This window comes from Nyctereutes procyonoides, unplaced genomic scaffold, assembly GCF_905146905.1.
Source record: "Nyctereutes procyonoides isolate TBG_1078 unplaced genomic scaffold, NYPRO_anot_genome, whole genome shotgun sequence".
Lineage (NCBI taxonomy): Eukaryota > Metazoa > Chordata > Mammalia > Carnivora > Canidae > Nyctereutes > Nyctereutes procyonoides.
The window spans coordinates 36,985,331-37,008,123 of NW_026575042.1; the positions used below are offsets into that span (position 1 = coordinate 36,985,331).

Here is a 22,793-nt window from a genome sequence, read left to right on the forward strand (position 1 = left end):
TCTAAGTGCCATCAGTGGGTCAGAGATGCGTGTTGAGAGCAGAATGCATTCTACAGCCATGCAGTTCTAGTACAACGTTTGTCAAGGGGGCTTTGCTGTCCTCCCCTGCTAGTCTCTCCCGCTGACCTGTTCCACCCACCAAAGGTTTACTGTGTCCCTAAAGGTAGGACCAACTTCTGTTTGGTTCATTGCTGCCTTCTCACCACAGTGCCTGGCATAACCTAGACATTACATAAATATTTACTGAAATAATAGGGAGTTGATATTGCAATTGTGAGAATACTCCACAGAATGAGGCCTGTGTCTTTGGTTATAATAGCTTCCCCTAAGACCCTCCCACTTATTCTTGCCCTGTGGTGGACCATGAGGAGGCATGACCTGAGCTTCCATATCAATCATCATTGCCACACCTCGAAGTGCTACAGACACTCTATCCTGAACAAAGCCAACCCAGAGCAGAATGCAAACCCTGCAGTTAAGAAGTTCAGTGTCAAAAAAAAAAAAAAAAGTTCAGTGTCCCCAGGTTCCATTTATGCATTCATACCACAATGTGTCCTGAAATCTGCCTCATTTACCCCCTCTTTCTCTATTTGCTGGCTCAGAGAGGCTTCCCCAGGCTAGAGCTCAGGGACCTTGAATCATACCTCAACTCTGGTCCCAAATCCCCCCCACACACACACACACACTCAAGCTGCAACTGCTGTGCACCAGACCAGCATGGACTCTAAGCATGAGAGTCTTGATTGGGTTCCCAGGGACCTTCACAGAGGATTCCCAAGGAGCTTCTTAAATACACCCTGTGTGCAGACCATGCCGCACCATCTTTGCAAGTGATGTGTCCTATTTACCCACAGCCTTCCATGAGTTCCCTTGAGGAGAGGAGACAGAGAGAGAGAGGAACTTTGGGAGAAAGTAAATCTCAGTTTGTGTAAGTGCACCGAGAAATGAAATATAAGCTGTTAAGCTGGGGAAGTCTGTACCATCTGGCTACTTACAGCTTGTTGCTTTCTGGTAGGCAACATCTGTGGGTTAGGCAGGGTGGCCTGCTGCTCCCCACACCATGGAATCCGGGAAGTCTGCATCTGTGGCCTTACCAGGGCACATGCTGTCTTCAGTCTGCCTCTCTGCAGACAGCCATCTGTGTAGGGAGTTGGGATCCCAGGGGATTGTGCTGTGTGCTTGGCAAGATACCGTACTGTGTGGTAGGATGAATATCAGCTGGGTCTCTGGGAGCTGGGCCTGCCTAGCTGTGTGGCTGTGTGACCTTGATCAAGACATTTCCCTTCTCTGGGCTTTGGTTCCCATTTGTAAAATGTGGAGGAGGTTACAAGATCTCACTCCAGGTTCACTGAAGTGGTGCAGTGGGGGGCATGGGCTTTGGATCTGCAAAGCCTTGCAGATGGGCCCACTTACTAGCTAGTTGTGATCCTGGTCTCACTGAGCCTCAGGTTATGACCTGTAGCCAGGAATCACAATAGTATTCACCACGTAGATGAGTAACTAAGAAAAAGCATTGTAGTACTTAATTCAGGTCTGGTGCTCAGTGCCCCAAAACTGGTTCCTAGGAAAATAATAATGGTATTGGTGGCAAAGCTAGCTCTGGCAGTCATCAGACACACACCTTTGCTCTGGCTCTGCTAGACTGCATTGGCTTCCTTGGCGTGAGCTGGCCATCAGGAGTCCTGAGCACTTAGCCTGCACCTCTCTGACTACCTGAAATTTCGGAGCCTGACACACAACTCCTGGTGTCAGAGTCAATTTACCAATGGGTCAAAGAACCAATTGCATTATGCTGGGGGTTCCTAGAAAATGAATTTGCTGCAAAACACCACAAATCTCCCACCCTTAAACCACTCCCAAATCTCTACCTACTACCACCTAGATAGATTTCTTTCTTTCAGATACCTCTGGAGGGTGATAACCCTTAAAGCTTTGTTAGTCATTGAAATATTAGTGTGAATCAGCTTATCAGATAAATAAAATGGATATTAGACAAGGCTGCAGGGGTATGGGATGAGAACAAATAACTATTGGTGAGAGGTGTGGGGCATGGACAGGAGGCTTCATGGGCAAGCTCACCTGAGCATCGGGTAGATGGCTACAAGTATCTCATGGAGGCACTGGGTGGGAGGAAGGACACTTAGAAATGTTAATGGAGTGGGATCCCTGGGTGGCGCAGCGGTTTAGGGCCTGCCTTTGGCCCAGGGCGTGATCCTGGAGACCCAGGATCGAATCCCACGTCGGGCTCCCGGTGCATGGAGCCTGCCTCTCCCTCTGCCTATGTCTCTGCCTCTGTGTGTGTGTGTGTGTGTGTGTGTGTGTGTGTGTGTGTGTGTGACTATCATAAATAAAAAATAAAATAAAATAAAAATAAAATAGAAATGTTAATGGACTGCCTCCTATGTATCAGGCGTGACACCAACCCAAAACTCCTAGGACATACATATCTAAATAATGCAGTCAACACCACTCCCATTTCCCTTTGATAAGCATATGCTGTAGGGTGATCATGAATTGACAGACCAGAATCTCCTGGCCTCCCAGATGCCACAGTTCCTGGAGGCCTCTCCCAGGGCAAGCCTTTCACAGCACTAAACAAGGCAACTAGCTCTAAGGATACTTATTTTTCACATAGCACAACTTTCTATTGCAAACCAATGGATGCTGAACTCTAGACTTGATCATCTGCTCCAAGGCTAAAGGGAAAACTAGCTGGTTGAGTATTTTCAAAGAAGTATATTGGTTTTCAATATGGCACCCTCCTGAAGGATTCTCAAGGGTAGATATTAACTGCAGATATTTGTGGTAGCTGACTTTGGAACCCAAATGCTAGGTGAGGTAAGACTCTGATATACAGAATTCGGAAATCCAGGGACCTCTGACAAAGATCAGGTAATGCACACAACCACTGTCTATTAAACCCATCACCATTTATGACTGGCTGGTCAGTGCCATCCTGGGAGAACCCTAGCTCCCTGCACCAGCCACACCCTAGCTCCCTAACAATATTGGGAAGCCCCTGTCTCTTATCCTCCCCTAAAGAGCCAAGTCCTTACTCCTGTATGGGACATAAAGATGTGGGAAGCTCTGCTGGCAGTACTTGAGCTTCCGAGGGAAGTCAGAGGATGCCCAAGGGTCCTCCGAACTGATGCATCCAGTCTTCTCTGTGGGGTTGCCCTCTCCTGCCCACCTTGGCTCTGTCCTCCACAAAGCTGTAGGTGTGACCTTCCTAAGACATGAATCTACCTGTGACACTCCCACTACTTCAAGCTTAGCCCTCGTGCCTTAGCCTGGAATCATAACGGTAGCAGAAATAATAATAATTATAATAATAAGGATAAAGTCACAGGTAACATGGAGTGAGTATTCTCCACATGGCCAGCATACTGCTGCAGGCTCTAGCGAGGGCTCTTTTTCAGTCCTTGCAGCCCACTGGAAAGGGAGACATCACAGCAGGAGCTGGAGAGGCAGAAAAGCTAAGGGACATGCAAGGCATCAAAATCAAGTGTGCAGACCTCTGAACCCACGTTCTTGACCACCATACCATTCAGTCTAAACATAATGGTTGTGTTAAAAAAAAAAAAAAGCGTGGTGAGTACAAAGTGGCTCACACTCCTTCCCATGGCAACAGGACCTAGAAATCTCCCCAGTCGCAGCCCTGATCACACTGTGTCACAGCTGTCTGTCTACTTGTTGGCTCTGAGCTACCTCGGTTCAGGGACTGTACTGATTCACATCTACACCACCAGTGCCTAGCAGGGGTCTTGGCACATGGTCCGTACTCAATAAATGGCTCATAGGTTAATGGATGGATGAATGCATGAATGAATTCATTGATCCACACCAAATCTGGCCTTCTGTGCTCAGGAAACTTCCCTGCTAACAGCCCCCCTGTTCTCATTTCCCTAAATTCCTCCAGTACTTTCTCCATGCTCATTGCACCTTGTTGTGTCACATGCAACACTTTTGTCTGTCGGTTCCTGATGCCTTCACCTCTGCAAGACCATAAGGAATTCAGGGGCAGGGATGGCATTTGGCCCTTCTTTTCCGGAGTCACCTCATGGAAGGTTGGCTGAGATTGTTGAGTAAATACATTGAGCAGTTCATCCTGACCCGGGAGCAGAAAACAGAAGGTGAGGACACCCACCCTGTGAGAAATAAATAACCCTTTGTTCTTTCTGGCCCCCCTACCCTGCAGGAGCCTCCTCTGGCATCATTGACCTCTTGCCGTCCCCTAGCGCTGCCACCAATTGGACAGCAGGACTGCTCGTGGACAGCAGCGAGATGATCTTCAAGTTTGATGGCAGACAAGGTGCCAAGATCCCTGATGGGATTGTGCCCAAGAACCTGACAGACCAGTTCACCATCACCATGTGGATGAAACATGGCCCCAGCCCTGGTGTGAGAGCCGAGAAGGAAACTATCCTCTGCAACTCAGACAAGACTGGTGAGTCTGCCCGTTACATCCCAGCTGGTTAGGCACAGACACAGCCACAGACAATGTGGGTGAAAAGCAAGAGCATGATGGCATCCTGGGAAAATACTCTTGTCTCTGGTCTTCTGGCTGCTGAGTTTTTCTGGGCTTGGGGTAGAGCAGGACCAGGGAAGAGGCACAGACACAAAGAATGCAAAATCTTGGACTAGTTGCTTTCAAACTGGGTTCTTTAGAACCCCAGCCTCCCCAGAGGCAACTTAGAGCTGTGACCCATGAGGTGGGAGTTGGGGGGCAGGGGGACTTCATTCTTACTTCAAAGCACTTCTACCTTCACGATGCTGTATGTAGTAAGATGTCCAAAAGTTTATTTTCAATGAAAGGGTCATGGTAATTTTCAAAATCACTGCCAAACATAATACCGGTAGCTAACTTCCGTTAGGTGTTTTCCCCATGCTGAGCCTGCACAAGGCAGTTCACAGCTTGGGGGTTCAAAGCATCCACCACTTACTGGCTGTGTGATACTGGGCAAGTTGTTTAACTTCTCTGTGCCTCACTGCCCCCCTCTATAAAATGGACATATAATCTACCTCACAGGGCTTTTATCAGGATTAGATGACTTAATGCGCGTGTAGAGCTTTAGGACCGTGCCTGACACAGGGCAGGTGCCATCTGCGTTAGATATTACTATTCTAGACTGTTTCTCAGATCTCTACAATTTTAGGAAAGCATGGTTGTACTTCTCATTTTAAGGATAAAGAAACATCCCTGAGAGGTTAATAACTTGTCCCAAGTTATATAGCCAGTAGGGATCAGAACTGAAACGCAAGCTCAGATCCAGCTAACTCCAATCCTGCGCACTTGTCACCACACCCCACATGCACACACACACACACACACACACACACACACATGCAGGCATACACATGTGCCCGTGCACACACACACACACACACGAGCACATACATACCCACAAATATTTAGATATATATACAAATTTTACAATTCTATCTTAAATTATAATTCTGCAATTTCCTATTTCAAGCTCTACTTTTCTTAAAAATACCCAAAATAGGGATCCCTGGGTGGCGCAGCAGTTTTGCACCTGCCTGGCCCAGGGCGTGATCCTGGAGACCCGGGATCGAATCCCATGTCGGGCTCCCGGTGCATGGAGCCTGCTTCTCCCTCTGCCTATGTCTCTGCCTCTCTCTCTCTCTCTCTCTCTCTCTCTCTCTCTGTCATAAATAAATAAAAATTTAAAAAAATACACAAAATAAATAATATCCCCAGCAGATACTGCAGTGAGAAGACAGGATAGAGTGGCTCACAGCTCAGCCTCTGCTGCTAGACACCCAAAGTTCATTTCTCAGCCTTTTCACTCTCAGGTGTGATCTTTGAGGAGTAGCTAATGTCTCTGAGCCTCAGTTCCCCCATATGTAAAATGGGGGAAATAAACATGAAATAATGTGTGAAATCACTCAGCATCAGATATAAAATCAGTGCTCAGTTTATTTACTTGATGGTGTCACTATCATATTACTTCTGGTTTTATTCCACATTATGCTATTCCTAGGACTCCACATTTTCAATTGCAATCACTCCTTACAATCTATGTTAGCACATTTTTTCAGATGTAGAAACTGAGAAAGTTGCCCAGCTTTCCCTAGACATAAGTAAGTCTGTCGGAACGGTTATGACAAGGTCAGTTTTTCTGGGACCTTCATTCAGGAAGGACCCTGCAGACATGCATGAGATCACACAGAGGTTTGGGACTGGGTTCAGAGCTCAGTGATCGTCCAGGTCACAATCTCAGGAATCACCCCGCAGCCCGGTACTTGCAGCGCCTTGCAAGGTGCTCCCATCGTAATCCAGGGGCCTGCATCAATGAGAAAATGGCTTCGGACTGAACATACCAAGGCAAAGCAGCATGGGCTGGGGTTCAAGGCCAGATACATAGAGTCCTTTCTGCAATGTGTCACATACCCCTGGGAGGCAGATCACACAGATATGAATGTTCTTGCTTACAGAAGAGGAAGTTAAAATATGAAAGGTGGAGTGGCTGGCCCCGGGAACACAGCCAATTACCCAGAGAAACAAGATTGGATCGGGTCCTCTGGGCCCAGGATCCAGACCCATGCTCTGATGACCAGTGGTTCTCAGCCATGCTACACAGCAGAAAACCCTGGCAGGCTTGTAAAAAAGCAAACATGCCAGGGCCCCACCCCAATGCAGGAAGTCGGAGTTTTTAGGGGACTTTTTGTGCAGCTCTGGCTTAACCCACCACCTTACATGATGATGCCTCATTGTCACCCAAGCAGTCTACCCCACAGGCATGTCAGCACCTGGAGGCAGCTTACCTGGCGCTTTTCCACTGTGGTCATGGCACAGAGCCACACCTTGTAAGCAGCTCAGCCCCAGCACAAAGAAGATGGGGAAGGTTCCTCTAACTTCTTTGACTAAAAAAAATAAATCTGTAACACCTTCTTGCCCTAAATTTAAAAAATATCAGGAATAAACTAAGGCTTTATTAGGCTTTTATATATCAGAAACATCTTTTCAAGACATGTTTATATCAGATAACCTGAAAAACACAGAGTATAAAGGAGAATACACCAATCCCCTAAAGCCCTAATACCTAAAGATATTTTCTGATTACATTTGGCATGTTTCATTACCAAATAAAATCTCATTTTTATTTCTATGTATATGTAGAATGTCCTTAACAATTCTCACTATTTTTATAATGCATGTGATACCATTATGTTCCCTGTTTCTTTTATGTAACAAAATATCCAGATCATTTCTCTTCGTGATAAAATATTCTTTAAAGATATGAATTACATAACAATCCAAGATTGTGTCATGGGGCTTTATTATTTCATTTATCTGGCTTCTTTTTGTTAAACATTTAAGTACTCCAAAGAACACAAGGGTCATGAAAAGAAATGAAGCGGATTTCTGAGTGTACCCTGTCCCTAGCCCACTAAATAAACCAGTGACCCCACTGTGGGTGGTGACTCCAGGAATCCAGATTAACAGAGGGAGAGGGAGGGAGAAATTTCCTAAGCTAGAAGATGCTCCAGACCTCCATTCATTCCTCTCATTCCACTTCCTCACTCACAATCTCTCCTGACTCCAAATAAAAATAAGGGGGGAAAAGTCCTTCTTTCTATATTTTTCTGACAATATATAATAGATAATGGAAATCAGTTGAGCAATTGTGAGGGGAACAAGAAATATTTGATAAAATCCCTATAATCAAGACTTGGGCATTTTATCAGGCCCAAGGCTGAGTGGCCACCCAGACATTGGCCCAGGCCAACCCTGCCACACTGGCAACCGCTTTGCACATACTTCCTCACTGTATCAATTAAGATGCTTTCAGTTATAAGAAACAGGAAATATAGATCAAGCTGATATCAGATGATCCACGAAATCAAAATAATAAAGAGAAGTTAGAGTTTTTGTAACTGAAAATGTCCAGAGCTATGACAGCTTCAGGCAAAATATGATCAAGGGCTTGGCCCTTTTCTCTGCAATTTCTCAGATCTGCCCCCATATATGTATCGATTTCATGTTATTAGCAAATAGGGTTGCAGCAGCTCCATGCATCCTGGTTATATACTACAACTTCTAGAGAGAGAACATCTCTTCTATTTTCTTTCTGATAAAAGAGAGGTTTTTTTTGGACTCACTCAGGAAAGCTCCTGAATCACTGGCTTGAACTGAATCGCTTTCCTGAGAGAAGGCCTGTGGCCAAGAGAATGACCTGCATTGCGAGACTTGGGCCTGGGCCCTGAACCAATCACCATGGCAGGGAGGCCAACCAGAGCCCAGGGATTGGTATTGATTCCTCACACTCACACCTCAAGGTTTATACAGGATACACAAAAATCAATCTCCCTGTCCTATTCCCATGATTCATTAGGATAATCCGGCATCCCTGTCATGGGATGTTTCCATAGGTATGGAAACTGAGGCTCTAAGAGACTAAAGAATTCTCCCAGAACCATGGAGAGATACAACTCCACCCAAAGCCTGTCTGACTGCTAGGGCCCATGTTCTTTCTACAAGGGCACATCACCTGCTCATCCATCTGTCATTTATGGAGCATGCGCCTTGTAGTAGATTTCGTGTATGCCACTATGTAGTATAGATGTGAGTTCTCTGAGTATTGGTCAAAGAACAGCTCCTCCCTGCCAGTAGCTGTTATCTTGTGGCTGCAGGACTTCATGGCTGGGACCCACGATGTGAGATTCCCTAAGCAGAAAAGGAAGTCTTGGTATCAGAGGGGGGAAACATCCCATCCATTGTGTATGGGGAGAGAGGTATTTATTCATTGCTTTTAAAGACACAGAACTATGACTAATGCTGAAAAATCAACCTCCCCCTCCTCCTAGCAACTACAAATGGAGCCGCTTCCTCCAACTGCACACAATAAGGTCGAGAAGGAGACCTGCTCTGTGGTCACCATTGTCAAGCCTGATGAAATGAAACAAAAGGCCAGCACTCTAGGAGGAACCAGCTGTGTTAAAGGAGCCCGGGGTAGCTGACGTGACTGTCAGAGAGCCCCCTTAACCCTCCCAGAAGTATCTGTACAAACAAAACAAAACAAAACTCATTAACGCTACATAATTTTTATCCTGGGCCCGATGCGGTATCTGAGTACAAGTCAGGCTGGTATTTAAAGTCCAAATGGCTTCTCTGCGGAAGTTTTGCTGTGGGTTTTCTTGAATCTTCCTCTTCCCTTTCAGTGAGCTCCCCCATGCATGTTCTAGAACATTCATTACATCTGATAATAAAAGGGGAAACTGCCATGCCCATCCCTTTCCCCCTGGAGGGTGTGCTCAGTGATGTCGCGGGAAGACTCCCCTGGCAGAGACTGATGCAGGGATACTATAACCACTCCGCTCCTCTTTCTGCTTTTCAGAAATGAATCGGCATCACTACGCCCTGTACGTGCACAACTGCCGCCTCGTCTTCCTCTTGCGCAAGGACTTCGACCAGGCGGACACCTTCCGCCCCGCAGAGTTCCACTGGAAGCTGGACCAGGTATGGCACTCACCTCACCCCTCACCCCAGCCCACCCCTTTGTGGGGTGGTAGGTGTGCCCCAGTGATGACAGAGAGGAGGCACGTCAAAGTTCTGTTCGCTGCTGAGTTTGGGAAACATCAGCTCAGGGAGCCACACAGCATCTTAAAGTCAAGATAAAAACTGCCGCCCTAAAGACCAGCTGGGGGTGGGAAGGCCACACTTCCCAGCCGGGACCCCTGCCAGGTGGTGGACCTGCCAATACATGAATCTTGTCCATTTGCTCCACGTTGACCTCCTGGGAAGCTGGTTCTCTTGATCCCCAGGCCCAGTTTGTGATCTTTGTTAGCCCATCTTTATAGCATAAGTGCCCGTGTCTCCTCTTTGATGCTTTGTCATCTCCTTTGGGTGATGGTGCAGCCTTGCCAGGCTGAAAACAAGGGGGGTGGCGGGAGCTGAGGACCTGTAAGTAAACAGTGTCACAGTGCACTGCGAGCGGTGCACATTCTTTTCTGAAGTGCAAAAGTCTATGACTTACACCAGAGCCTCCTGACTTGTGATCACAAAGGTCACTACTTGTGTCGTATTTGTCAATGACAAATGAAGTGTCTGCTCTGAGCGAAAAGCTTTGAAGTGTCTGTTTCCAAGGGCTGTGCAGGGCTGTGATTATGAAGGTGGCCGTCACTTCTCTGGGTGGCCGTGCCACTGAGGAAGTGTCTTTGCAGCAGGCCTAGAGTTGGCCTTCACTTAGACTTGAACTGCGGGGGTAGAGGGGAAGGCACATGTGAATTTTTAAAAATGGTTGTCAGCTATCCAGGGGGAGAAGGCCAGCAGACAGGCAAGGAGACTGAAGAACGAGTCTGCTTAATGAAGCTGGTGAGATGATGCTCATTCAAATTGCGGTCTTACTGTCTGGTACCCCACCCATATTCTGCGTGCTTCTGGGGACCTCAGGCTTCTTTCCTCCCCCTAAAACTTACGGTGTGTGCTACCTGCATCACCTTGTGTAGAGCTGAATGTTCCAGAATCCTTTTCCTTCTCTCTCTTTCTTATGGGCATCTCCCCAGGCCCCAGTAGGGCTGGTTTCAGAGAGTGTTACTAGGAAGCGTTCCAGAAGGAACTCATTTACATTGAGATCAGAATGATAGCTGCCCCCTTTCATCCACACAGAAGCACAGACATATGCTCTTTAAACACTAGATTCATTAACCTCAGGGAATCTCTCAATGCTGGAACTTCAGGCAACGTGACAAGGTCAAGGATGCCAAGCTGATGGAAAGATGTTTGAGGAAGCCCAGTGGCAATTGCCTGATCTATTCCCAGTAAATCCCATCCTGCTGGATCCCGGGGTTTTGCAAATATGGCATCTGGATTGGTATATGTTCCTCTGAATTAGGAATTCTGGGTATTGCAGAAATGGTGAAAGCTTGACATTGCTTATTTGATTTCCCGGCAACCTCTCAGCTACCTTCTAACGTGCCATATGGCTTATATGGGATATATTTAAATACATAATACGAATTGAGATGAATTAAAATAAATTCCATATTGTGAGGGGTTTTAATAAGAACACTGCTGTACTGGCCAGGATAATTACAGATGCCCTGCAGCATTTGCTAAGATGGGATTGAGAAGTACTGATACAGGCAAATGAAGTCACAGGGTTTGGAGTTAAAAATAGGTGAGGAAGGAATTCTGGCTCTATAGAAAAAGATATAATGACTCTAGGAATTCTGAAATCTGTTCCCAAAGTGGTGAATTTAAGGAGGGGCTGAGGCTCACTGAACACTTTCCAGATTACTCCGATCTCATTCATCGGCATCGGCTCTGTAACCAGGCTCACTCTCACGTCTGCCCCGGGCCCGCCCGGTGGATGAAATGAGGCAGGGGACCATGGTCTCGTGACCTACCCAAGGTCACACGGTGAACTGCAGCCTGGACCTGCCCTTTCCATTATGCTATCCTGCTCTTTGGTGAGCTTGCTAATTTAAAATGTTTTCACGTCTCAGTTTTAAGGATCAGCATTATCACTGAGATGAAAAAGGTTTATAGTCTTAATGAAACTCCATGAAACTGTGTCAGATCTTTGCTTTGCTCAAACTTTGTCTTCTCCTTGTCTTAGTCGGCTGGGGCCACCATAACAAAGTATCACAGCCCATTGATTTCTCACAGTTCCGGGCTGGGAAGTCCATCCAAGATCAAGGTGCCAGCTGATTCAGTTCTCCAGTGAGGGCCCTCCTCCTGGCCTGCAGACAGCCGCCTTCTCACTGGCAGACAGAGAGAGAGAGAATGAGTGAGAGCTTGCATGCTAGGATACCTACCTGTTCCTCTTCTTATAAGGCCCTATGGGATTAGGGCCCCACCCTATGACCTCCTGTTTCTACAGTCACACTGGGGGGTAAATGCTTCAATGTATAAATTTGGGGAGGGGAACACAATTCAGTCCATAACATTCTTTACTTTAAAAATTAACATTAAAAAAACTTAAAGGCTACTTATTGGTGATCAGAAGCCCCAGCCCCTTTGAAAGGAGACACAGTGGGTAGGATATAGGAAACCTCCGCCACACGCATACTAGCAATCCAGTGGTACACATAGACCAAGCCACAGACCTCCTGAGAACCCTTACTCAGTTGTGTAGACAGAGCCTTCCAGAAGCTTCTTGGATGTAAATCACTTGGTATTCAGAAATGTACACACTTGATAACGTCTCCTCCCCAGGAAGCCACCCTGGGTCACCTCCCTGAGTAGCTTACCTCCCCCCAGTGCTCCCCAGACTCCATATAGAACTCCATCCCAATGCTTACTGTACCCCAGTAGCCCACTTATCCTGCCTTTCTGATCACTTTGCGCTGAGCTCTGAGAGGGCAGTATTGAATTTTACTCTCTCCAGTTCCTAGTGCGTATTAGAGCCCTGAGCACACAGTTGGTGCCCAGTAAATGTTTGCATAACTGCCAATGGATGTGAAGATCAAAAGAAGGGAGAGATGACATGTGGGAGGGAGAGAGGGAAAGAGAGAAGAAAACTCCAGAGGCCTTTTAAAACCTCCTGGTGATTAATCGATCTTTTCGGGATCCCTGGGTGGCGCAGCGGTTTGGCGCCTGCCTTTGGCCCAGGGCGCGATCCTGGAGACCTGGGATCGAATCCCACGTCGGGCTTCCGGTGCATGGAGCCTGCTTCTCCCTCTGCCTGTGTCTCTGCCTCTCTCTGTCTCTGTGACTATCATAAATAAATTTTTAAAAAAAAGAAGATCTTTTGATTCATTTTATGGAGCATTTTAAAATTATAAAATTTTGCCATTTTTTACTCTGTGGATCTCAAACGTTGCTTAGCCTTTATCTTAATATCTAATTCCAAAGATTTTACTGGATTTGCCAGCCAGTGGCTCTGTAATTTTCGCAGAACTTTCTGGCCTTGGCCAGAAAGGATTCAAGCCAGTCTATTCTATTATGTGTATTCAAATTCCTGACCCACCCAGAAGCATAATAAATGTTCTAATACCTAACAGGGCTTCATCTATTTGTTTATTCAGCAGTTTATGCTGAACACAAACTATGTACCTGGCTCTGTGCTGGGTACGAGGGGTCACCTGCTAAAACAGAAGCCCCTACTGTATACAAGTACCCATGATCATGGGGCAAACACAGAAACAGTTTACATCCTATGCGATATGTGCTGGGGCAGAAGGCAAGGGACCAGGTGTAGGGAGTCTGTGGGAGCTCATTCTAGAGACACCTGACATGGACCTGGAAATAAGGGCCTGGAAAAGCCACTGAGAGGAGACATTGCCTGAACACAGTGCCAAGGACTCGGTGATAGGGAGCCAGGCAGCCAAGATGACAGAAATGTAAGCAGCACATCTAGCTTCAGGAGACTGGAGGTTTCCAGTGTGGCAGACCACAGGGATGGGGCAGAAAGGGAATTCTTTGGCAGGTATTAGGATGCATATTTAGAGGAGCAGGTGTCAGTTAAATCCCAAGAGGCTTTTCATATCATGTTATTGAGTTGGCACTTTATCCCCAGAAAAATGGACTATAGTTGAAGAACTTTGTCATTCAAGGAGAATTTAGGGATGGGGAAATGTGAATAATGTTAGTATGATATTCATAAAATTTATCAAATTTAAGTAAATATAGCTCAGGCCAGGTATTCAATAGAGCCAGTGGCAGAGGCTGCGTTAGAACCAGGGGCTCCCCTTTCTTTCCTCCATGGCCAGGCCAGGAGCTCAAGCACTCGGCAGATGTTTCTCAGGGGCATCGAAACCAGGGTATGATATGCACAGAGCTCTTCAGGTGTGTGTCTGGGGAGGGAGGCAGTTGCCACAGAGGAGCTGCGGGCTCCCAGCAACGCACCCCTCTGCCCCACACCTCAGAAAGCCTTTGCCAGGGTGGACAGACTGCATTGGTAAGTCCATTATCAAGCAGCTCCAGGAAATATCCTGACAATCCAGTGCACCTCACTAACAGGATCCTAATGATGAGGAGGATGTCATTTTAATGGGATTTTTACTCATGATCTGCTAAATGCAAATCCCTCGAGCCTTCAGCTGGTCATGTGCAAACCCAGACAGGAGCAGAGAAGAACACCCAGCTGCCAGCTCACACAAGAAGGGTTTATTAATTTGCAGCCCCTTCCGGCTTTAATATTATTTGGATATGGTTGACTCATTGTCACAAATTCTGATGATCTTCCCTTTGGACGTCCTGGTGGTCAGAGGGAAACCTGCTGATGTTTTACAGTGTGTGCCACTTATTGGAAGACACAGCTTGAGTGACAGCCTCAATCGACCAGCAAGAAAACAGGTGCCCCCAGATCATACAAAGAAAAAAATGCATCTCTGAAAAATGCAATGAGTGCAAGATGCTGAAGTGAGACTCATTCTGTTGGCCGTTGCTGTCTCTGTGCCTGAACTTGTGATAGGCACCAGAGAGAGAGAGAGAGAGAGAGAGAGAGAGGACATGGCCCTGCCCTGGGGAAGCTCATGGCCCTGCCCACTTATAGACTCTAAAGAGCATGCTCCTGCAGGAGCCGGAACTCTAGTGATTAGGGATGCAGAGAATGAGGGAAGATACCTGGCTGGGTGAAGGTGGGTCCTCACTGAAGACTCAGCCACCACATGGATCTACACCATCCGAGAATCCAGGCCTGGGGCTACCTTTCCAACTGTTCAGAAGTTAGAATCAGATTTTTATGTAAAATCTCCCAATTTTCTCATTTAAAAGTCTACATCATCAGCCTCAGCAAACGTCCTACAGTGTACCTCTGTACTCTGGTCACCAGTTTGAGGCTACCGATAAAAAAACATCAAATTTCCCTGATTTCCACACAGGAAAAACCACACCATAACACGTCTATTTGAGACATGTGGATCTTCTTAAACGAGGCCCACGTGTTCTTTGAAAGCCCCTCCTGTTCTAGTACCAGCACCCTCCATCCAAGAAGAGTGCTGGGCTTCCAGGGGCAGGGGCAGGCGAGTATGTCCTCCCACACAGGGTGGCAGGGGCAGGGGCGAGTGGGGCAGGAGCCCCAGACCCAGGCCCCTGGTGGTGGTGGTCTCCCCTTCCTCCTCCATGAGTGAGACAGGAACGCACAGGCCCAGGTCTCCGCAGGAATAACGCCGGGGCCGGGATTTGAACCAAATGCTCCCATTTGTCTTGGACTGGAGCCTCTGCTGGTCAGATCCTTTCTTCTTGCATGGAATTCTGAAGCTCCTGCAGGAAGCTGCAAGTGAATAAATCTTTATCCCTAGTGGGGATGAATGTCAGAACAACATAGTTTGCCCACATCTGCTCTTCCAGCCACACTGGGAGTCACATGGCTTAGTTCAATCATTATTATAGCCAAGTGCCAAGGAGTTAATTGGAGAATGGTTAGTCCAGTCCAGACCAGTGCTCTTAATGAGCAGAATCATCGGGCTTTGTCAGCACTCTAATTCCACCGCTCAAGACTAATTCTTGGATGCATTAGCTGTTTTCTCCACTGCAGTGGCCGCCCCCTCACCGTCCTGCCCACGCCAGCCTTCAGTGACACGTGTGTTCCTTTAGGAACATGTGTCCTAAACAGGGGGGAAGAGTGTCCAGAACCTCTCTTAGGCGGAATCCCAAATGACTTTTTCTAAGATGCCAACTTGCAAGGTTGTTCTCAATGAAAAATGGATGTGGCGAGGGTCACAATTACTCTCCCTCGTCTTTCTCTTGCTAATATATAAGGGCCCCAGAGGAGCCCTTCTCTTAGAGCCCCTCTCCCTGCCTCTTACCATCTTCTAGACCTCTGCAGAGAGCTGGCTTCCGTGGCTTCATGGTGATGGCAGAGGAGGGTCCTCACACCCACAGGGACATTCTTGGTCCTCTCAGGTTGGGCCTGTGCAGTGACTGTGGATTCTCTACTCTCTGGAAAGGTGACTTCTGACACAGTTAGTACGTTTGTTCTGTTTCCTTTCGAGAGGGTACAACAGGCTGGTAGCTGCTAGCATCCATTCTATTGCCTGAGCCACATTCCCTCCACTGGAAGCCCCATTCGTGGAGGCCTTTCAGCCTGGCCTGGGTCCCTGCTGCACTTCTGGCCCCGACCGACCACCGAACACCACATGCCATACTCAGCGGGGCTCCTTAGTTCCCCTGTTGGCCACTTGCCACAGATAGAGTAATGGCTCCCAAAGATGCACAGCTCCTAATCTTTGAATCTTGTGAATATCTTATCTCCCATGACAAAAGGGTGGTTAAATTAAAGATCCTAAAATAGAGGGATTGTCCAGATGGGTCTGATGCAATCACAAGGGTCCTTATAGGAGGGAGACAGGAGGATAAAAATCAGAGAAGATGTGACAAAGGAAGCAGAGCTCAGAGAGACTGCCACATTCCTTGAGCCAAGGAATGTGGCAGTCTCTCTGAGCTAAAAAAGAGAGAGAGAGAGGGAGAAATAGATTCTGTACTAGAGCTTCCAGAAGGACTGCAGCTCATTGAAACTCATTTCAGACTTCTGACCTCCAAATCTGTAAGGTAATAAATCTGTGCTGTTTTAAGTTACCAAGTCTGTGGTGATTTGTTCTAGCAGCAAAGGGAAACTAGTACCTCACTCATGAGCCTTGGGGAGACCTAGAGCTGCCCCAGGCTCGTAGACGCAGCCACCCCCACCCCCCATCCCCCACAGCTTATTGAGGTGACCCTGGGCTAGGGTTTCCAGGCAGACCCAGAGACTCTGCTGAGCCCTGTGAATGTGCCTCTGTCCCCTCAGAAAGTGTGGCCCTAGGAGGGAAGGAGGGAGGCAGGGAGGGAGGACGAGGCACTGTCCTAATGCTCCTCATCAATGGCCTGCTCCTCACTTCCCAGCAAGCTTGCTTCCCACAAGCCCCTTATGGAGGACCTCCGAGGGGCAGATTTAGCCTTTCCTTCTGCTCAACACCATATTCTTCTTCTAACTTAAAGTGCTGCCCCCTCCCCCCGCCCACCAGCCATTATGTGGAAAAGCTACCTTCTCTGCTTTCAGGGAAGAAGCTCTGAGCACTCTATGCTTGGTTCTGGAAATGCTAAAGCAAACCTAGAAAATCCTCTCTCTTGACAGAGGCTCACCTGGAAGCTGGAAGTTGACAAAGCTGGTACACCAGTGAGATTCTCTAGATAGTACCTGTCCTGCCCCAAGACATAGTCATCAGCTTCACTAGAAGGTCCCCTCCTTGCCAATCTCACTCTTCCCACTTCTTTCCTCCCCCCCGGAACCACCTCCCCGATGAACTCTCTGCTTCACTCACCCCTGCAGCACAGGGAAAATCTCTGATCTGTAGAGAGAAATTAGGACACAGCACCTGCTGGTATCTCTGGGAAGAAAGGGGTGTCTGCTGAGTTCCCAAGGCAGAACCATGACCAGATAGAGGAAATTATCAAGAGACCGGATGAAGTTCGGATTAGTGCTGCCAAACATTAATGAGTGGATTGTCTACCTAACCAACGATGAGATCTGATGACAAGCACATCATTCCATCAGTGTCTTGCTGTGGACATGGCGTCCACAAACTCGCTGAGGGTTATTGTAGGCTTATTTATCAATATGTCCTGAGCCATTTGCTTCAAAAGCTGATTTCTGGGGGCTTTCTTGGGTTCCCATTACCCAAAAATTCTCTTTACTTTTTCTTCTGAAGATTCTGTACTAGGGGAGAAGCCTAATGCTTATCGAATCCAGAGAGCTACTGGAATGTCATTCTCTTCTCTGCCACAGTCTCACTGGCGTCCTCTACCCTACTCCCTCATCTGGGCTGGAGGTAGAAGGCTATGCAACTGTTACATTTAAGCTAATCAGAGATGCTAAGAATTCTATTAGCATTCCATTCCCCCCCTTTGCTGGCAGACCTGGCTCTTCTCTGGTCTTTCTTCCCCCATGAGCAGCTGCTTAGCAATTCCTTTTGCTCCCACGAAATGATTATTTGTGTCCTGACCTGTACATCTGCCCAGAGGCAATGGATGCATTTTTTTTCAGTAGACATCCCATAATAGATATTTAAAGTCAGTGTCTCTCATTTCACTGTTAAAAAGAAGAAATAATGTCAACACAATTAAAAATGCCTAGTAAATCAAACCACCTTTTCAATAATAAATTAAGGTGCTTGAGCCTTGGGGTAGTCCCATTTGGAAGCAACATTAACTCAGCCACTACACTGGCTGCGCTGTGCTCCTATCTTTCCAGGCCGCTTCAGGGATTGATGCCAGTGGGAGGGGAGGGAGACTCCTCCTTGGCATCAAACCCAAATGTCTGCATTCATTATAGGAAAGTTATTTTTCTCTGTCACTTCCACACTATGGAAGGACAAGAAATTGACAAAGCTGAATGCTAATATAAAATGGCAAATTCTAATGCTAACCCCTCATTTAAGAGAAATGAGGTAAAGGCACTGGTCACTGTGAGGTCCCTATGGAATGAGAGGAGAATTTGAACCAGCATTACTTCACTGCTTACTTGTGCCAGGCACTTTCTTTTAATTCTAATAAAAATCTTGCAGTTCAGGCATACCATCCAGGTTACAGATGAAGAATGGGAGAGATAGCAGGGCGCTTTCCACATCTCTTACCTAATAAATGGAAAAAACCTGAAATATAACCTTAAAACACACATACTCCAAGAGGGCAAAAGACACCATTATTGACTTGGAAGAGTTTACAACCTTAGTGAACATCCAAGATGACAAGAATGAACCAATATCCATGCTGATAACTAAGTCTTCAAAACAGGGCATGGGTGTCCATCCAGGAGCACATTCCAAGCTCAGCTTAGGAGGAATCATGATTTAACATCTTTTAAAGATCCGCTTGCTCCTGAGACATGGTGATGAGAGTGCTGTTCATCCTATAAAATAAGAGAAGCCAGTGGAGCTGACTTCTCAGGGAAGACCCTCCTCTGGGGAAGTCTTGCACAGCAATAACCCTAGAGGTCCAGCAGTGAGATTAATCTGCCCTACCTTCCTGTTCTCTCCCAATCCCCTACAAGTCATCTGTTTCCATCTTTAATGTCTAAACATGCAAATATTGCTGCAGTTACTGCTCATTAGTTAGCTAAAGGAAGTGCCCTTTAATTATGCCTTTAAATAATGAACCTCTTCCATCACCTTGACAATCAGAGCATATTTAGAAGGAAGCAAGGCCTCATTATGAAACAGCTACTACATCCCTTGCTTACTTAGAAGATGGTGGCTTTCTTGAGGAAATAGAAAGGAAGTCTTGTGATAGAAAGGAATAAAAAGGAATAAGCCTTGTGATTGCATTAACTCCTGGAAGCTTTAGATGCATATTACATGTGAGGGAAAGAGAAAAGACTGGCATTTTTTGAGAGACCAATCCCTAAACTCATTGATTTCCATGCATTAAATCTAAACTACACAGTTACTTTTGAAGTCATTTCTTATCTCAGTTTCATAGTTATTGAAGTTGAGGCCCTGAAAGATGAAATAATTTACTTAAGGTATTGGACCAAGTCTACCATTCTCCAAAGCTCCATGTTCTTTTCCATGGTGTGTTTGTCTTGTTGAGAAGTGTCTACATCGCTTGGCAGAACTGGATATCTTCCAGGTCTCCACTAGATTTCTCCATATTTCCATCTCAGCAGGAACTCATGGGAATCTTTCCTTCCAAATGATTCCCAGGCAGAGGCAGATGGGACCACGCTATGCAGGCACCTATCTGCATGGCTCTGAAGAATAAAACAGAGTGTGTCATGGACAGGCAAGTCGTTACCAGTGTGGACAATTACCTATTTATCTTTCCAGACCATACTCAAGGCTCACATATTTGATAAAGACTCTCCTGTACACTGCCCCCCCCAGGCAAATAGAGAACTGACCTCACTTCCATGGAGGCCCCAGAATTTTCTCACAGCAGTTCTTCATACTTTATTACACTTATTTTTTGGTTCATTTCCTCCACTATACTAGAATATCATTCTTACTTCTTCAATCTTTAACACAGTGTCTAACACAAATACATGTTCAATACATGCTTATTAAATTTAAAAAAAAGTCCTTATCTGTGGTCCCCAAACACTAGTCCATTGACCTTTAAGTATCAGTTTGGTGATGTATCATCTGAGGAACACTGAGAAAAAGGAAAAAAGCTTCCAGGAAAAAACAAAAATGTATGTCCTTTAACAGGTAAATGAATAAATAATCTGTTGTATATCCACACATGGAATTGTATTCAGCAATAAAAAGGAACAGACTCTTGATTCATATGACATGGATGAATTTCAAAAATATCATGCTACGTTAAACTAGAAAGCAAAGACTATATATTGCATGATTTCATTTACATAAAATATCAATAAAAAAGCAAATTTGTAGATAGCCCATCAGTAGTTTTCTAGGGCTTGGGGTGAGAGCAGGAATCAGCTGTAAATGGGCACAGATATCTTTGAATGATGGCAATGTTCTAAAACTAGATTTTGATGATCATTGCAAACTCTATAAATCTATTAAAAATTATTGTATAGTACACTTAAATGGATGAATTTTATGATATGTAAATCATGCCTCAATAAAGATATTAAAATAAGAATTGAGAAATAGCCCATTCTGAGGACACGAGATGATATTGGCACTGTCTGTACTCTAAAGAGCTTCAATACAGGCTTCATAACAGAGAGGAGGAAAGTGAAGAAGAGACCCAAAATTGAAATATAAACTTCCTTCAAATTCCTATTAAGTACTTGGATGACCCCAGAACTGTGTACACACAGGGGAAACTTCAGGAGGAACCCAGTGAAAAACAACAATAGAAAAGACTGAAAAATTAAGTAGAGATTTTAGCTACTGCCTACTCCAAAGGAGACGGATTTTAAAATTCCTCCAAGTTTGAAGGGCCAGATAAACACGTAGAGTTTTCCAATAAAACACCAGAAGAGATATTAATAAAGATTATATGCCAAGATTAAGGGACTGGCCCAGAATTAAGGGTAAACCTAAACAAATATACCCATATATAGTATAAGATCAAACTTTACAAGTACAAGGTGATCATTCAGTGATTTAACAAAAATCAATAATCTTGGAGAAATGTAAGAGAATCCAGAGTTTCTACAATGCACAATGCACAGTTCTCAGTATGAAATATAAATTATTAGACATGTGAGGAAACATAAAAATGTGACCAAATGTCTAGGGTAAAATCATTCAAGAGAAACAGACCCTGAGATGACACAGATATAGGAATTAGAAAATAATCTTAAAGCAACTATTTTAAATATGTTCAAAAACTGTAAAGATTGCCATAATGGGTGAACAGATGGGGAATCTCAGCAAAGAAATGGAAACTACACAGAAATGCAAAATCTAGAATGAAAAATACAAAACCTAAAGCGAAAGGATGGGCTTTGCAGAATGGAGATAGAAGAAATTAATGAACTGGAAGGAAATCAAAAGAAATTGTCCAATATGAAGAAAAAAGAAGGGAGAAAGATTTATTAAAATATAGTGCCAGAGAAAAGGAAAGAGAGGCAAGAGAATAGAGGGGAGGAGAGAAAAGTCTGAAAAGAACCAACGGGCAAGAGTGAATGAATGGGGTGCAAAAAAGTTAATTGAAGAAACGATGGCTAAAAATGTTTCCAAATTTCATATAAAACATCAACCTAAAGGTTGACTGAAATAAACAAGCCTCGAACTGAGGAAATACAAAGAAAACCACATCTAATCACAGTATTCCCAAGGTGTTAAAAAAACAAAGAGAGAAAATCTTGAAAGCATCCACAGAAAAGGAGGGGAAAAAAACACATTACGTATGGGAGAAAAACAATATGAATACAGTTGACATTTTACTGGAAATGTTGGAGACCAAAAGACAATAGAATGACAAAGGCAGCGTGTAAGAGAGCAAGGAAATGGTGTCAGCTGGGGAAACAGATCTCTAAGAAGGAAAGAAGAGCATTAAAAATGATAAATATCTGGGCAAATAAAATACTCTCTTTCTTTCTTTCCTTTTTTCTTAATTTCTTTAAAAGGCCATGACTTTTAATTCAACAATTTTAGCAGTGTATTGAGGGCATATAACATACATAGATGTCAAATACATAACCACAATAGAACAAATGTTAAGGGGGGAGTTACACTGCTCCATGGTTCTCATGTTTTGTGTGGAGTGCTAAGTGTTAAGTATACTGATAGGCTGAAGATGCATATGAAGGAAGGTCTACTTTAGGTGAAGGACCATGAAATTAGAGGGATACACAGGGAGGAAATGCAAGCTTAGGATGTTGTAGATTTCTTGACATAGATTTTTGCTTTAAATGGGCAAAGGCATGACAATAGCAAAGAACATTTATTGGTAGATGGGCCACAGCAAGGAATGGAGAATTTGAATCTGAAATTTCTAGATGGTGCTCAAAGTGAGTGCTCGAGAGTGGGCATGAATGATGAAGGAGGACCCAATCTGACCTCGCAATGCTGAATTGGAATTGCGCACAATATTTAAGAACATAGGATTGCTTTTTTGCCATGAAACAGGGTCTTAGAGGACCTAGAGAGAAAATTCTGAGCTTTAGATTTCAGAAAGTAACCAAGGGAGCCAACGGGTATTAAGTTCGAGAGATGTAGTGAGTGACTTAGGGGTGCAGGAATAGAAAGCAAGGTGGAATTTGCTGCTCTTGAGGCCGCAGGCAATGACATCAACTCTGTCTGTGTGTGTGTCAGATCTTTTTTTTCTTCTGCATTTTGATGCTTTGACATCCTGGGGCCTTGTGGACCCAAAGAGGGACTTTCCCTTGCAGTGTTAGCTCATTCCTAGAGATAGTAAATTACTTGACAGCCAGCATGCCCTTGATATGCAAACCTACCAATCCTGAGTCCATATTTCCATCTGC

The 22,793-nt window shown here is 45.3% G+C and overlaps 1 protein-coding gene across 1 annotated transcript in view; it reads left to right on the top strand.

Annotated features, from left to right (window-relative positions):
- CLSTN2 (calsyntenin 2) overlaps positions 1-22,793 on the top strand; it is a 597,725-nt gene that overhangs the window by 503,884 nt on the left and 71,048 nt on the right. The window contains 2 exon segments of the mRNA XM_055321522.1: positions 4,199-4,447; positions 9,363-9,484. Of these exon segments, the coding sequence (XP_055177497.1) occupies positions 4,199-4,447; positions 9,363-9,484 (371 nt within the window).